The sequence below is a fragment of the Carcharhinus amblyrhynchos genome, chromosome 11, assembly GCF_965287045.1.
Source record: "Carcharhinus amblyrhynchos chromosome 11, sCarAmb.v2.hapA, whole genome shotgun sequence".
Taxonomy (NCBI): Eukaryota; Metazoa; Chordata; class Chondrichthyes; order Carcharhiniformes; family Carcharhinidae; genus Carcharhinus; species Carcharhinus amblyrhynchos.
The window spans coordinates 46,191,222-46,207,533 of NC_137334.1; the positions used below are offsets into that span (position 1 = coordinate 46,191,222).

The 16,312-nt window shown below is 40.2% G+C and overlaps 1 protein-coding gene across 3 annotated transcripts in view; it reads right to left on the reverse strand.

The window, feature by feature from the left end:
• Positions 1-1,058: 1,058 nt before the first annotated feature.
• Positions 1,059-16,312, reverse strand: part of LOC145350097 (integrin alpha-6-like) — an 86,603-nt gene continuing 71,349 nt past the window's right edge. For 2 of the 3 annotated variants that reach the window (XM_080198995.1, XM_080198997.1), the window contains exons 21-25: positions 15,768-15,872; positions 15,572-15,688; positions 15,376-15,474; positions 9,269-9,394; positions 1,059-3,560 (exon numbers count right to left, since the gene is read on the reverse strand). In XM_080198995.1, coding sequence (XP_080055121.1) covers positions 3,396-3,560; positions 9,269-9,394; positions 15,376-15,474; positions 15,572-15,688; positions 15,768-15,872 — 612 coding nt within the window. In that variant the 3' untranslated portion in view covers positions 1,059-3,395. Of the gene's footprint in view, positions 3,561-6,389; positions 6,527-9,268; positions 9,395-15,375; positions 15,475-15,571; positions 15,689-15,767; positions 15,873-16,312 lie in introns of all 3 variants that reach the window. The other variant, XM_080198996.1, reaches the window with a different exon arrangement.

The window sequence follows — 16,312 nt, forward strand, 5'->3', positions numbered from 1 at the left end:
AATGCACACGTGGGTGTCAGGTAATAGGCGAGGCAGAGCTCTCTCTTCCCATTTCTCTACCAGGAATGGCCAGTTGGGCAATTTATTTCAGGGAAAGTGACTTGCAATGATGGAGACATGCTGCAGCAACAAGTAGTACCAGAAAAAGAGAGATGAGAAAATAAGAAAAACAAATTGGGCGGATCCTTATTCTCCCAAAACTTAAAATTCCACCCGAGGTCAACATTGCCTGTCCCTCGCCTGCTCAGTTTCCTGTGCTGGGTGGGGTGGTAAAATTCCAGCCATTAACTTGCACTGTGGAATGATGTACAATATTAACTCACAAATAAACTCTGAATTTCTTATAAACTCATGTATTTGAAAAGTGGATCTATGAAATAAAAAGACGTGCACAAACTTACAAGTAGTTGACATCTGAAAATTACAGTGTTTCTTTAAACGTAAATCAGAGCTATAAGCACCTTTTTAAATTTTACCCTTTAAGAAGTCCCTGTTTTGAATCAAATCAGTGCCATCTTATCAAATGGGCTATATTTTGCTCTGCTTTAGAAAAACAAGTATCTATATTTAACTGAAATCAATAATCCAGTAATAAAATTCATAAAAACATGGATTAGAAACAGAGGATTCTTGACAATGCGATTTGCTTTCATATTTTGGGTGAGGGAGGGGCGGGATGTCTATAAGCCAAACTGTCATAAATGTTACAAAGCTCATTTTTAATAAACAGCTCCCAAATGTACTAGTAGCCAGCGCAGTACAGAAATGGATGTAGATTTCTGGTGGGAGGAAATGTCTTCCAGCTATCAATGTAAAATGAGACAGGAGAAAAGGCTATAATTTTTTAATTCATTCATGGAATCTGGGCTTTGTTTGCTATACACAGTAAGAAGTCTCACAACACCAAGTTAAAGTCCAACAGGTTTATTTGATAGTAAATGCCAGAAGTTTTCGGAACGCTGTTCCTTCGTCAGGTGAGTGAAGAGTTCTGACGAAGGAACAGTGTTCCGAAAACTTGTGGCATTTACTATCAAATAAACCTGTTGGACTTTAACCTGGGGTTGTGAGACTTCTTACTGTGTTTACCCCAGTCCAACGCCAGCATCTCCACATCATGACTTTGTTGGCTATGTAATGGATAAAAAAAAACAATGTTGCATCATGTCACAAACTTCTAAAATAAAAAAAGGAATACTGCAGGAAAATATGAGCACACAACATATATGCACAAGAGGAATGCAGTTCTCAAAGATGTATTCAAAAAGCATTACTGCCACAAAGACATGTTAATACACATACTGGAATACTGTAGTCTGCAGCTTGCCATTCGGCACATGGCACAGCATTGTTAACAATAGGATACACCTGGCTACAGTGATACAAAGCACAAGAAGAATGATTCATGAATATTTAGACAATTGCAATGAAAGCTTTTAGATCCAAACTCCAAGGTGGAATCATGGCTTACTTCAATTTCTTGGGTAAGAATTACAGGTATCCCAAAATTGCATAAATCCCCACTGCTCTGCCTGCTGTGGGGGGGGGGTTAGCATCAATAAAATTATGCAGCAAAATGAGATGCCCAGTTCTGATGCAAAACTCCAACTTACTCACAGATACAAGTAACTGTCCTTTTGTATTTTGTTCAGCTCACCAGTTGTCTATGCAGGCAGTCAACTGCTAAACTCTCAGCTATAGGGGATCTTTGCAAACATCCAAGCTGGAGAAGTTCAAAGTACAAGATAAAAACAGATTATAGAAATAGTGAAAACCTCAAAACTAATAGTTCAATTTAAGGCAGTCTGCAAAACTTTACGTGAAGGAAAAGTAGTTTCAGTTATCTGAATGAGTGAGGCACAACTTCTGTACCGTAGGTGCCTGGAAGTCTTTATGGTATAAAAGTGGGAGCGGTAATCTTCTCTGCTAATAGTGACATCTGGCAGGTGGTTAAGAACCCTCACAGTTCTTTATGGTAAAGATGTGTCCCTTACCCTTTCCACCAGTAAGCATTTGTTTTCTCATGCACCATTTCATCGTCATACACAGTAAGCTATTACTGACCAGGGTAGTGGATCTACTGTAGCTACAGCTGGTTGGGCATATCCCTGGTTCTCTGCATTCTCATACCATCCGGTACAGACTTGGTGGGCTGAAGGGCCTGTTTCTGTGCTGTACTGTTCTTTGCTCATCCTCTCCACTCTTATTCAGTACATTCGTGCTGTTAGGTAGGGAATACCACTCAAGTGTTAATTACTTCCTCTGCTGGGTGATGCTTCAAAATTGTCCCTTTCCTCAAGCTTACTAACTCAAGATATTACTTCCTTCTGCATGTCAAATTCAAGATGAATGCAATTTAGTCATGGAATTTCTCTTTCAGTTTTACAGACACGGGGAGACTTATTTTTGTGTCTGGCAAGAAACAGATTACTTATCTTTTGATTTGACTTACAGCAACTGAATGTTGCTTAAGACTATTAAAACAAGCTTGACAATCTCATTAAAGATTCCCCCCCTTCCCTTTGAAGCTAACTCAATAAAACTAAGCAAAGACATAGGGTGGAATTTTCCCATTCTGCCCACCATGAGGACAGATCATGCAAAGGTCAGTTGAATTTCCAGCCTTGGGGTGAACACGGCTGGAAAATTTCATCCCCATACAGTCAGGTAGCAATTTCTCCAGATATTAAACCATTCTCAGTCAAGTCTACACCTTCATTAAAAAAACAAACAGAGCAAAATGTAGTCCATTTTTACACCCAGAACCTGTGTTTTCCCTGAAAGGAAACTTTACCATCTGTGGCCATACTAATGATTACTAAAGGGACACAATTTAGGACAAAATAAATACCAGGACATTCTAATATATATAACTATTTACAAAAATGTACAATTTTTTTTTTCAATCCCAGTTCAAAATGTTGACCATTTTTTGACCACAGAAATTGCATCCTGGCAATACTGAAACACCTTCATTCTTGAAAATCAGGAGTCAGCTGCATAGTTGACCATTGCACATTACGTCAGGTTAAAAAGACTGAGATGTTGCTGAATGGAATTAGGAGATCTTTTTCACATCTATATCCTGGAGCAGACAATAATTCAATCTCATACTGCGGGCACTTGGCTTGTCAGGCAAATCTTATGCACTAGAACTTGTCAAGCATGAATAGTCTAAAAACCCATACATTCCTGAAGATATTCTGGATGTACTTGAAAATAAGAAGAGCAGCCACACCAAGGTATGTGCTGCGCAATACAGAAAATGTCTACATAACCAAGGGCCCTCTTCAGACAGTTGAAGAAAATCAATGCACTGGAATGCAACACCGAAAATAGTATAGGTCACCTTGGCATCCTAAATGCAATCATTTTAAGAGTGTAAAGATAGAGGTTCTTTAAGAGTAGCTCTCATTTTCCTGCCATGTTGTCATCCATTGTTTCTTGTCACATTTCTTTTTCGGTTTCCCATCTTCAAAGGTCTGTCGTTCTTCTTTCCGGATTCGGACTGCATGGTAGCGTGGAATGCTATCATCGTAAAGGGAACGTTTAAAAAATCCACACTGTAAATAGGAAGGAAAAAAGTGGGAGTTAGAAGGATCAGTTATTTATAATGCAGTCCCCTCTGAAAGGAAGCACATCGATCCTCCATTGACACGTTCTATTTGAGAGGCATACCACTTAGGAATGAATATTTTGTGTTAGTCACTTGCCATTCTGAAGAATAATGGAATAGATCAGCTCAAATCATTTTACCAACATTTTTTAAAAAATGACTATTAAAAAAAATGAAAAGGAAGTTTAATATTAAGTGATACAAGGTGGAGGACAGGGTCTCGGGTTTCACTCTCACCCAGAGTGGTAATTTGAGGGTCACAGCTGACATCTCACTCGAGGTTAAAGCAAAAAAAAACCTTCTAGTTCTTGGCCACTGATCAGTGACGTCAGTTAGAAGTGCACAACTATAGATACTGGGTGAAGACAGTATCAGATTTAAGGCCTCTTAGCCTGCCAATACAGTGAAGTCGCCTATACGATCAGATCTACCTGGATAGGTAGCAGAAGGCCAACACTGCCCATTAACTACAGCCCTACAAGACTCCAAGGAAGAAAAAATTGGCCAATAAATAAACTTAATATTTTCATGTAGACACTTCAACACGATCAAAGAAAATCATCGTTAGAGTTGGAGGGCAGTCTGTAAACTGGTCAGCTAATGTTTAAACAGATTTACTTCACAGGAATTTTTCATGTTCACAGTTATACATATTAAAAAAAAACACATTTCATTCATACTGAACTATACTTCTTGAAACTGGGGGCGAGAGGAGGGAATCCAACATGGGAACACGGAGTCACTTACAGGTAATTAGCCCTGAGTGCACCAGAACATAATGAAGGCTCAGAAGTTTGAAGCGACTCACATGGATCTCCTGTCACAGGAACTAAATATGTGGATATATCATTCTTTCTGAAAGTGGAAAAATGTTACTGCACTACTGATTCGAGGAAACTGGTTTCATTTTTTAATAAAATTCTAGCAATGTTTCTGCTGTGCTTTTCAGGATCCCTGTTATCAAATGTTGGTCCGCAGCCTGCAGCATGTGGGGAGCCACCTAACTGTCTTTCTCTGAATTTCCAGTTGATAGCAGAGGGCAGACTGGCTGTCCCATTAAGTAAGAAGTCTGACAACACCAGGTTTAAGTCCAACTGATTTATTTGACAGTAAACTTGCAAGCTTTCGGGGTTTGCTCCTTCGTCAGGTGAGTGGAGAGTTCTGCCCTCAGACAGAGCATATAATAGCACTGCTCTGTCTGAGGGCAGAACTCTCCATTCGCCTGATGAAGGGGCAAACCCCGAAAGCTTGCAAGTTTACTGTCAAATAAATCAGTTGGACTTAAACCTGGCGTTGTCAGACTTCTTACTGTGTTTACCCCAGTCCAACGCCGGCATCTCCACATCGTGTCCCACTAAGGACAGTGGACGGGCTCTCAAAGCTGAAGAGAGGATCAATAGGAGGCCTTCCAGCATTAAACAGGCAGGCTGCTTTTGCAGGTAAATGATGGGGAGGGTATCCAAGATTGAGGCACCCATGCTCCAAATCTCAGAACTTTAAATTTAAAAAAAACTTAAATAAAACATCCTCAGCAGCAATCTCCCCCCACCCCCACACCTTTCCTTCCCTAATGATCTCCTCCAACAATGGACAATAATAGGCCTTTAAAAGGGGCAAATGAGCTACCTTCCACTTGTGGGCACTAAGTTCTGCAACCCTCCAAACTACCTCCTAGTAAATGGACTGAGGGTGGATGAAGCTAGCAAATTGGCAAGCCAGCCAGCATTGCAAATTTATGCACTAGCCGCCTCTAGGCTTGCCCATATTGGGGCCCAAATTATTCATTTCTACACTTCAACTCACAAAAGGAAAAGAAATACAGGCTATAAATATCTCACCAATAACATACTTAAGTAAATGAATATCAAACAACAAATCAAGCTTTAATAATGCCCACTTAAACAATGTGTAATGTAGACATGCAGCAAATTTATCTATTCTACACACAGCATTTTTAAATAGCCATGTGAAACTATAGAAAGATCTTTTAGAGATCAATTCTAAAAGCTGGAACCTGCACAAAAAAAGATTGAAAGTTCCCATTTCCAGTAGCCTGAAGAGTAAGCACCATTTTCCATGCAAGAAGTTTACATGCAAGTCATTAAAAGGCTGCAGTCAATGTATAAGAGTACCAAAAGTTTCAATGATGTGTCACACAAAGCAGTGATGACATTCTAGTGTGGAACAGCAAGATGCTATTTTCTAAAAGCAAAATACCATGGATGCTGGTGATCTGAAAAAAAAAACAGAAAATGCTGGAAAGACTCAGCAGGTCTGGCAGCATCTGCAGAGAGAGAAAGAGAGTTAATGTTTCAATTCCATATGACTTAAAGTCAATGGACTCAAAACGTTAACTGTTTCTCTCTCCACTGATGCTGCCAGACCTACTGAGTTTTTCAGCATTTCCTGTGCTATTTAATTTGGCCTATTCTTATTGAAGAATGACATTGTATTTTCAGAAAATTGTCCATGATGGCTTGTTAAAACCAGACCCTAAACTAAATGAATAAATGTACAACTTCAGGTAGGGTAAGCAATGGAAACTCATCTATTCAAAATTGCTTTCTCACTTATTCTAACATCAGAACAACTTGATATTGTCCCCTCCACCAAAACCCATTGTATTAAAGCAACTAAATGAGCAGAAAAAGGATTTGGTTGCATGTTAATGCTGTGCGGTTGAGTCCCCTTTGAGTAAGCAAGGAGTGAAATGATGCCAAGCTCCACATACCAAACCCCTCCAAGCCACGAATTGGAGACCAATGGGACTATTTACCAATCAATGAGGGAAGTGAGTCAACATTATGCATCTGAAGTAAGTCTCTCTTTGTCAGATGGCTGAACCGAGATCTCAGCCTTGGGATACCAGGCATCATAGTGAGGGTCTTTTCTGGTTTTCCCGAAGAAACCAAACTACAAGGAAACAAGTTGTGCAATAATCAAGATCTTATTTTAAAGTTAGATATCAGCAAACACTATGGCTAAAAGTTGCACAATTAATGGCAATATGGACACAATTTTACTCAGTATATCTTGATTCAATACACTTTTCTCAAATGTTTTTAAAATGTTCTTCTTAAAAATCAAATTGAGAAGAAAGGAAATGCCTACTTGGCACTAACATAATTATTTTCAAGTTTGTTATATTCTCACTAATCACAATTCCTTAAACTGATTACAATATTCAGACTATATTTGTAACTGAGATGGTAGTAGTTTTTCCTGTGGCATGTTTTCTAGAACTGTAACAAGGTGCAATCAATTGCCATAACAATGTCTTTGTACCAAGCACCATAACGTAAACTTCACAACAGAACTGAGGAAGCAGCAGCAAAACCAAGGGATCAAAGATCATAGTGGAAGCTAAGTATAGTTACAAGGATTTAAGAGTTAAATAAGGACCTGAAATAACTAAATTGGGTTAAAAATAGCAAGGTCTTAAAAAGTAACATTTTATTTCTGATCAGCTTAGTTAGTAGTCTAACAAATAGATGCATGGCTGAATATTAGTCAGTCTTGTCAAGATGCACATCCTGTTTCATGCGGGAATTCTTGTCGGCTTCTCATTTCCTGGAAGACCACATGTACGGGAAGTTACCTAAGAAACTCGAGCCCCGAGTTTCAGAGCATGAACAGCAACTGGGGGCACTACAGTGCATTGCTGAGACTAAGAGATGCGTGATTAGCATGTTTCTGGATGTAATCACCCTGCAGGACAAGAGAGAATGAATAACTGCCAGATTATCAAAGAGGACCCGGCTGGTACTGCACAGGTCCCCTGAGTACATCTCACTCCCCAGTTGGCATTAAGTTCTGCATATCAGTGAAAGTGATGGTTCCTCTAGGGAGTGCAGTCAGAGACAAATCTATAGCACCATGGGTAGGCAGATCCAGCTATATCTTGCTGGATCTGCAAGGAACAGGCAGATTGCAAAAGCAACACTAAAATTGAGGATTGAATAGTTAGTGGGAAAGACAGGCACGTGCGTCCAAGATGGCATGCTGCCTGCCTGATGTTACTGTCAAGAAGATCACTGAGAGGCTGCAGTGCAGTCTAAGACAGAAGGTGCACAACCAGTGCTGTGGTCCATTTGTGCGCAATGATTTTGATAGGAATGGGGTGAGGTCTTCTGGGCAGAATTTAGGAAACTAAGAAAGAGTTTAGTAGGCAAGACATCAAAGTTAGTAATCTCTGGATTGCTCCCAATTGTGCAATCTCAAATAGTGAAAGAGGAAGGACTTCCAATATCTAGGCCATTGAACCTAGTTTTGGGAAGTGTTGGATCTGTATAGGCTGGAGGGGTTTATTTTCAAAAAGGCTCAGACTAATTTCCTTGCAGACCAGGTTGAGGAAGTGGTAAGATGGCACACAGATCCAAGGCTTTCTAAACAGGGGCATGGAATACAGAACGAAAGTTATGATGAACCTTCTTGGAGCTGGTTCAGCCTCAGAAGCAGCAGTTTCCCCAATTTTAGGCACTGCACTTTAGAAAAGAATGTAATGGCTTTAAAATGGGTGCAGAAAAGATTTGTGAAAATGGCTTGAAGAATGAGCATTTCAATTATGTAGATAAATTGGGGAAGCTAGAATGATTTTCTTAGAGAAATTTGAGAGGAGATTTTATATGAAGGACCAAGACAAAGCAGATAAAGGAAACATTAGCGAAAGGGTCTAAAAGCAGGGAATGAGTAATTTTTGGGGAGTGGTGAACAAATTAAAATACAAGAGGAAAACCCTTTTTTACCCTGTGAGTGGTTAGGAGACTGTGGTGGAGGCAGATTCAACTGTGGCCTCCAAAAGGAATTTGGACCATTATTTGAATGGGGAGAAATTTCCATGCTAGGAAGAAGGGTCAGAGGTGTGGGACTAGCTACATTACTCAGTGAGCTGGCATGGGTATGACACAACTGGCCTCTCCCTGTGCTAGAACCATAAAATTTTTCCAAGACCACTTATGTGAAATCCATCAGCCAATGATCCAACTAGATTCTGTATTTGTGGCTGCTGGACAATGGTAGGACCAGCTTTCCTTCCACAGTTGAACAGTCTGCTGATAATCACTCCTTGGGCTAATGAAGAATGTCTTTTAAGTGAACATTCGTGGAACTACACTCAGTGAATAGTCAGCATCCTAGCAAGTAGGTTTGCTGGAAAAGTTAAACATACTAAATTCCACCATAAACACCTGTGCAAAATTAACCATTCTCAGCTACAGTAACTGGGCATGGGTCCCCTGGGCTAGGAAGCAACCATGGTTCATGCTTCCAACTGCCACCTGGTGACTCTTTGGGAAAGTACATGTTCAGAAAAATTGAGTGGGAACAGATTCAAACTGAGCTGGAATGGTTCCCGTGACTGAATGTAATGCTCACTCATCAATAATAACCCCACATGGTAAGAGGCAGCAGAAGGCTACCAGTACTTACAAAAACAAGATTCACAAAGGTGCAGGGTGGAAAGCTAAAACTATGTTCTGTTGTGCACTCATGTACAAATACAATCTAGTTAAACAGAAGTATGGTGCGTGGAAATCTTTTTTCATACTTCACAACTTCAAGCTGTCTCTTATCCCTACTATGTGGTTTGCTCAATGGAGGAACATTTTCTAATTTATTTGAATTTAACTCCACTTAAATCATCCACAATGCACTCACCTTCCACAACAAAAATACCAGAAGCGCCAACAACAGAATTCCAGCTAGGATAGCAACAAAAATGATCCACCAAGGAACTCCAAAGTAATGACTCACGGTTTTTTCAGGAAACACAGTGACTCGCACCTGAAGGAAGATTTTACAAAGTTGTCTGTCAGTAAAAGTTCCCTTTATTGGCCATTTGTATTGCCACTTACCAAACACATTGCCACAAGATGTCATATTTATATATGTTAAAGACTGCTCATTAATAAACACAAAAGCAGCAGCAAATTCTTTCAGTCTCAAATTACAATTTCAATTCACAAATTATACAAGATACACCTTTTTGTCATTGTCCATTAAGTATAACACGTGCTTAAAACATACGATTAGCAGTGAGGTTGATTGTCTTGGGCTACAAGATGATATAACAGGGTGGTCAGATGATAAGTGGCAGATAAAATTTAACCTTGTAAAGTGAGAGGTGATACACTTTGGAAGGAGTGATTTGACAAAGAAGTATTCAATGAATGGCATGATAGTGGAACAAAGGGATCTTGGCATGTTTGTCCATTCATCTCTGAAGACAGAAGGGCACGGTAGTAGGGTGATAAAAAGACATACGGGACACTTGTCTTTATTGACTGGGGCATAGATGAAAAAAGCAGGGAGGTCATGTTGCAATTGTATAGAATTATAGGAAGGATGTGATTGCACTGGGAAAGGTGCAGAGGAGATTCACTAGGATGCTGCATGGGATGGTACATTGAAGTTAAGTTCAAGAGGCTTGGGTTGTTTTGGTTTAAAAGTGAAGAGAAGATGACAGAAGGGGGCAACCTGATCTAGGTGTACAGATTATGACAGACATGGACAGAGTGAATAGGGAACAGCTGTTCCCCTTAATTGAAGGGTCAGTTACGAGAGGACTTGGGTTCAAGGTGAGGGGCAGGAGTTTTAGGGGGGGAAACTGAGGAAAAACATTTTTTCCCCAGAGGGTGGTGATGGTCTAGAAAGCACTGCCTGGGAGGGTGGTAGAGGTGAGTTGCCTCACATCCTTTAAATAGTATCTGAATGAACACTTGGCATGTCATAGCATTCAACACTAAAGTGGATAGATTTCTGACCAATAAGAGAATTAAGGGTTATGGGAAGCAGGAAAGTAAGTGGAACTGAATCACTATCAGATCAGCCATGATCTTATTGAATGGTGGGGCAGGCTCGAGGGGCTAGATAGCCTACTCCTGCTCCTATTTCTTATGTTCTTATGGGTCAGGTGCCGGTAAATGGAATTAGGAGGGAGATCAGGTATTTCTCATGTATTGGTACAGATTTGATGGGCTGAAGGGCCTCTTTTGCACGGTATGATTCTGTGATTCTATGAAAATCAAAATATTGGGCCATGAATCTTTAAGTCTCTGAGGGAATTACCTTTAAGTTTCTTGTCTGCATTTCAATGCTGTACTGACTATAAGTTTGCTTTTAGCTATTCAAGTTTAAAAATATCAATTTAACTCCATTTACAGTTCATAGCTTTGTTATAAATAGATCCTTCTTGTGGAAATCACAGAACACCAGTTTCTGAACTTTTGCAGATTCTTTAAAAAAGGAAACTTTAGATAAAATATAGTCTTCAAAATAACTCAAAGCTAAATGTAATAAATTCGAACGAAAAAGTTTTTCTGTTTAGTATTGCTGCAATAATCATTTACAAGCATTTGATAAACATAAGACAAGGAAACAAAATTAAAGAAAATTACAAGTAATACCAAAACTGGCTCTGCATTTAATTCTGCAACGTCACAAAGAAATCATCTTTTCAGCCCGATAAACCAGTTCTGTTTTGAGCTCATCGACCAAAGCAATGTAAATCTCATTTCCCTGCCTTTTCCACAAAGCCATTTATGTGGTGTCTTTGCAATTGCCTTCTTATTGAGATTATAGAAAGGAACATTACATGATAGCAGTGTTAAGTTATAGCATGCTGCCAAAGACTTAACAATGTGTCGTTATCTGCCTGTACTCCAACTGCTGTTAATGTGGAACAGACAGTGGGGGCAATCTTACTGGCCATTCACGCCATGCTCCCACTGCAGGAAGTCAGAGAATTTGGCACCCATCTAAATTTCCATTCACTGCAACGGGATAGGAAAATCCCATCGGCGCGAATGGTCCATGTACCCCTTTGCCTCAGTAAAAAATCTGACAACACCAGGTTTTAGTTTTACTGTGTTTACCCCAGTCCAACGCCAGCACATCCACATCATGACCCCTTTGCCTCAACAGATACTTGTTATGAAAAAGTGACACCCGGAGTTTCTACGGGAGTTCTCCAGCAGGCGACTGTCAGAACCAGAGAAACAACTAGAAGATGGCTGTTTCTTCAATTAGCCTAATGAATTGGGCAAATCTGTTTATGAAAATTGGACATGTAGAAAATCATAATATTAATTGGGCAGAATCAGAATGGTTTTGTGAAAGTAATTTTTTTTTGACAAGTTTATTGGAGCTCCTTGTAGCAAGCAAGGCAGATAAAAGAGAACCAGTGAATATCATGTGCTTGTATTTCCAAAGCACATTTGATAAAGTGCCATATAAAAGGTTATTACAGAAAAAAAAGGTTAAAGGTTGGGAATAATATATTAACATGGAAAGAAAACTGACTAACTAACAGCAAACAGGTCAGAATAAATGGATCATTTTCCACTGAGGTGCCAAAGGAATCAGTCCTGGGATCTCAATTATTTACAATATTACTGACTTAGATGAAGAGACCAAATGATTGTATCATCAGCAAATTTAGCCACAAAGATTAGTAATAAAGCAAACCAAGACGACAAAGTCTGCAAAGGGACGCAGACTGGTTAAGTGAACGAGCAAAGGTTTGACACGAGTCGAAATGTGGAAAAATGGGAGGTTGTCCACTTTGACAGTAACAGTAGAAAGACGGAATATTATTGAAATGGGAGTGACTGGGGAACGCTGCAGCTTGGTGTCCTTATACATAAATCACAAAATGTCACATGCAGGTACAGCAACTAACTAGGAAGGCAAATGGAGTGTTGAGCTTTATTGCAAAAGGGGATGGAGGACAGAAGTAGGGAAATTTACAACTGTACAGAGCATTGGCGAGACCACACCTAGAGTATTGTGTACAGTTTTGGTGACATTACTTGAGGGACATACTTGCTTTGGAAGCAGTTCAGAGAAAGCTCAAGTTGGTCCCTGATTTGAGGGGTTTGTCTTTTGAAGAAAAGGTCGAGTAGATAGGGGTGGAGTTTAGAAGAATGGGAGGTGATCTTATTGAAAAGATGATTGAGGGTACTTGACAGGATACATGCTAAAAGGATATTTCCTCTCATGGTGAAATCTAGAGCTATGGGACTCCCACGTAAGCAGTCTCCCATTAAGACAGAGATGAAGAGGAATTTCTTCTCTCAAGAGAGGCTGTTAATGTTTGGAATAACTTCCCCAATCGAACAGTGGAGGCTGCGTCATTGAATATATTCAAAGCTGAATTATCCAGATCCAGACTTTGATTGATAAAGGAAGCCATGGGTTATGGAGGTGGAAGGTGGAAAAAAGGAGTTAAGGCCACAATCACAGAATCCCTACAGTGCAGAAGGAGGTCATTTGGCCCATTGAGTTTGCATCGACAACAATCCCAACCAGGCCCTATCCCTGTAACCCCACATATATACCCAGCCAATCCCTCCAACCTACACATCCCGGGACACCAAGGGGCAATTTAGCATCACCAAGGAAACTGAAGCACCCGGAAGAAATCCACACAGACATGGGGAGAATGTGCAAGCTCCACACAGACAATAATCTAAGCTGGGAATCAAATCCAGGTCCCTGGAGCTGTGAGACAGCAGTGCTAATCATTATGACACTGTGCCGGTCAGCCGAAAGCAGCAGATCAGCTGTGATCATACTGATCCTTTCAATGATCTGGAAAAATGATGTTTAGTATCATATTGTCAGTGACCATCAGAACTATAGCCAGAACCATCCCTATATGTTTTTTTGAAAATCAATGGGCAGTAGGTGTCACTATCAGGGCCAGTGTTTATTGCCCATCCTTAATGTCCTTGAACCGACTTGAGTTGCTAGGCCATTTATGAACCAAGCACATTGCCGTGAATCTAGTCATGTGTGGCCAGACCAGGTAAGGACAGCAGATTTCCTTCCCTAAAGGACATTAGTGAACCAGATGGGTTTTTACAACAATCATGGTTATCACTAGGCTCTGAATTCCAGATTTTTATTGGAATTCAAATTTCACCATCTGCCACAGTAGAATTCAAACCCATGTCCCCAGATCCCTGCCCTGGTCTCCTTGTAACCTTGAAGTTGTCTTTAACACATTTTTGCTCAAATTCCCCCACCTTAATTATCCTAGCCCATGCCCCCTTTTCATCAATTAACAGTCAACCACTCGCAGTAATCTTCCACAATTCACTTTTTTCTAAATTTTCCATAATCCTTTAAGACAATTATTTGGTCATCCTCAAAACTTCTCTTTTCATGAGGAAAAAGCTTCAATATTTTGGGCTTTTCTTCTGAACGACTGTTATTCTGGCCCATCTTCCCATGGCTTTTATGTCACTCCTATATTGGAGGGCTCAGAACTGTGCACCATACTCCAGCCAATGGGTGGTGGTGGGGAGTGGGGTGCACACGGGCTGCTTTTGTAGCACAGCGGGCCGGGAGACTCTAGTGGAGACCCTCGTGTGGGTCCCTGCTGGGTATCACAGCCTCTGCGTGTTTCCAGCGCCGTCAGCTCCCGAAATCAGCGCAGAGCTGCATAACATATGCAAATCCTAATAAATTCAATTTTAATAGCATTAGTGGGCTTGGGACTGAAATCTCCAGGCCTGCTTAGCCTCCCCCGCACCCCAGGCCAGGAATGGTTCACTCCAGCAGACTGACCCTGCTGGAGTGAAAGGCGGAGGGGAGTGCAATCGAGGACCCCCCCCGCCCCAAAAAGTGCCACCTTGGCAGTGCCAGCCTGGCACTGCCCAGGGCAAAATGCCTATGACCTGGGGGCATCTTGACACTGCCCACTCGGCATCAGGCTGTACCAAAGGGGTGGAGCAATCTGTGGGAGTGGGGGCTCCCAATGCCACTCTGCACTTTGTACTGAATGGCAGAAGGGAGGAGACCAGCGTTTGGGACCGGCCATCGAGGTAGCAGAAAGTGAGGCTGGCCTGGGCATGTTCAGGGGGCCAGTAATTGGGCTGTGGGGGACACATGATCAGCAATGCAGGAGTCGCGGGGCTAGCCAGTGATCAGGAAGCCAACAGGCAGGAGTCATTGCGCGTGCACTGATCTTGAGTGATTAATACACATAGAAAACAAGTGATCCTAACAGGTAGCTGAACCATCCCCTGACCAACATTCTATAACTTGCATTTATATGGCATATTTAATATAATTAAACATCCCAAATTGCTTCACAGAAGCACTATCCAATAAACAATGACAAGATCACAAGCAGGTTTCCCAGTAGGAAAGACAAGCCAAAGATGAAAATTGTAAGGATACTTTAAAAGAGGAAAAAGACGAAGAGGCAGAACCATTCTGGGGGGCCTTCCAGAACATAGGGCTAGGACTCTGAATCTTTATACTATACTTTGCTATTAATATCTTAGCTAGCTCTTTATTAATATAGTCAAAATCCCTTAATAGCCTCTGCCTTAATTCATGTAATGTTCCTTTCACTATATATACAAAATATTCAGTTAAGTATGTCCCACCCTTAGTAAATCCATGTTAATTATCCCTGGCTCGTCTGTTATTTTAAGAATCTTATAATTTTGGCCTGTAATATGCATCCTGGAAGTTTAGCCACACAGAAGATGTTTGAAAAATTATGATTAATATGACTAATGTCTACTTGCCATCATTCCTCAGGTGTTTTGTTATGCATAATAAGTAAGTTTGGTCACACTTTTCATGCAGCATTTCAATGTGTGAATTTAGAATCAGAAATTATATGTTAATGGTTATTTTTTACTTTTCATATATCTTTGCACTTAAATCGGGTGAATTTTTTGGGCTAATTTTTCTATCCAAATTACATACTTAATTTCTTCTTAAAATTGCTACAATGAGTAAATTACCTCAGTTTCAGCATTGTTAACCACAATGTTTTTGGCTTCAGATTCGACAATTATCATGGCTTTAACGATGATATCAAGGTAGTTCAGTTTGGAAAATTCCTATAAAACAATATTAGGCATATTTAAAACCAATGTTGCACTAAAACAATTCTAGATGTTCCCAAGATTAGCAAACACACCTCAGATTCACATTTACCTCAAGAAATGTAGTATTCCATAGTCGTGAACGTAAAGTCAGGAACGCACTGCTATCCAATCCTTGAAGGGGGCATTTTATATCAATACAATTAGCAGTTTTGGGCTCGCCACAATTCTGCAGAATGATTAATTTCACAGTCAGTTTTGAAACAAAAGAATTTGGATTTTTTTAAATAATCAACTTCTGCACTTACCAGAGTTAAATATTTTCTTTTATCAGAGAAGTAGGAAAGAATTGTTCCTGAATTCTTGGATTCATTGTCAAGTTCCCTTCTTTTTCTTGTTTTACTAGGAACTTCCTGAAATAAAATAACTATGTAGTTTAAGAGGATCACAAAATGATTCAGATTGTGTCTGTAGGTAGATGAACTCCAACAAAAAAATTATACCTATGGCTTAAACAAACCAAGATTGAGGTTCCGTCGGGAACGAGATAGAAGTCTGAGGTTACGTACCAACAGATTCAAAAACAGCTTCTTCTCTGCTGCCATCAGACTTTTGAGTGGACGTACCTCAAATTAAGTTGATCTTTCTCTACACCCTAGCTATGACTGTAACACTACATTCTACGCTCTCTCTCCTTTCCTACGTACAGTATGCTTTGTCTGTATAGTGTGCAAGAAACAATATTTTTCACTGTATACATGTGACAAAAATACATCAAATCGATTCCCAAATTGTGCTAAGTTAACTGATCTCAGCCAGTGTAGCAACTGGAGTGTTATAACTAATTTTACTT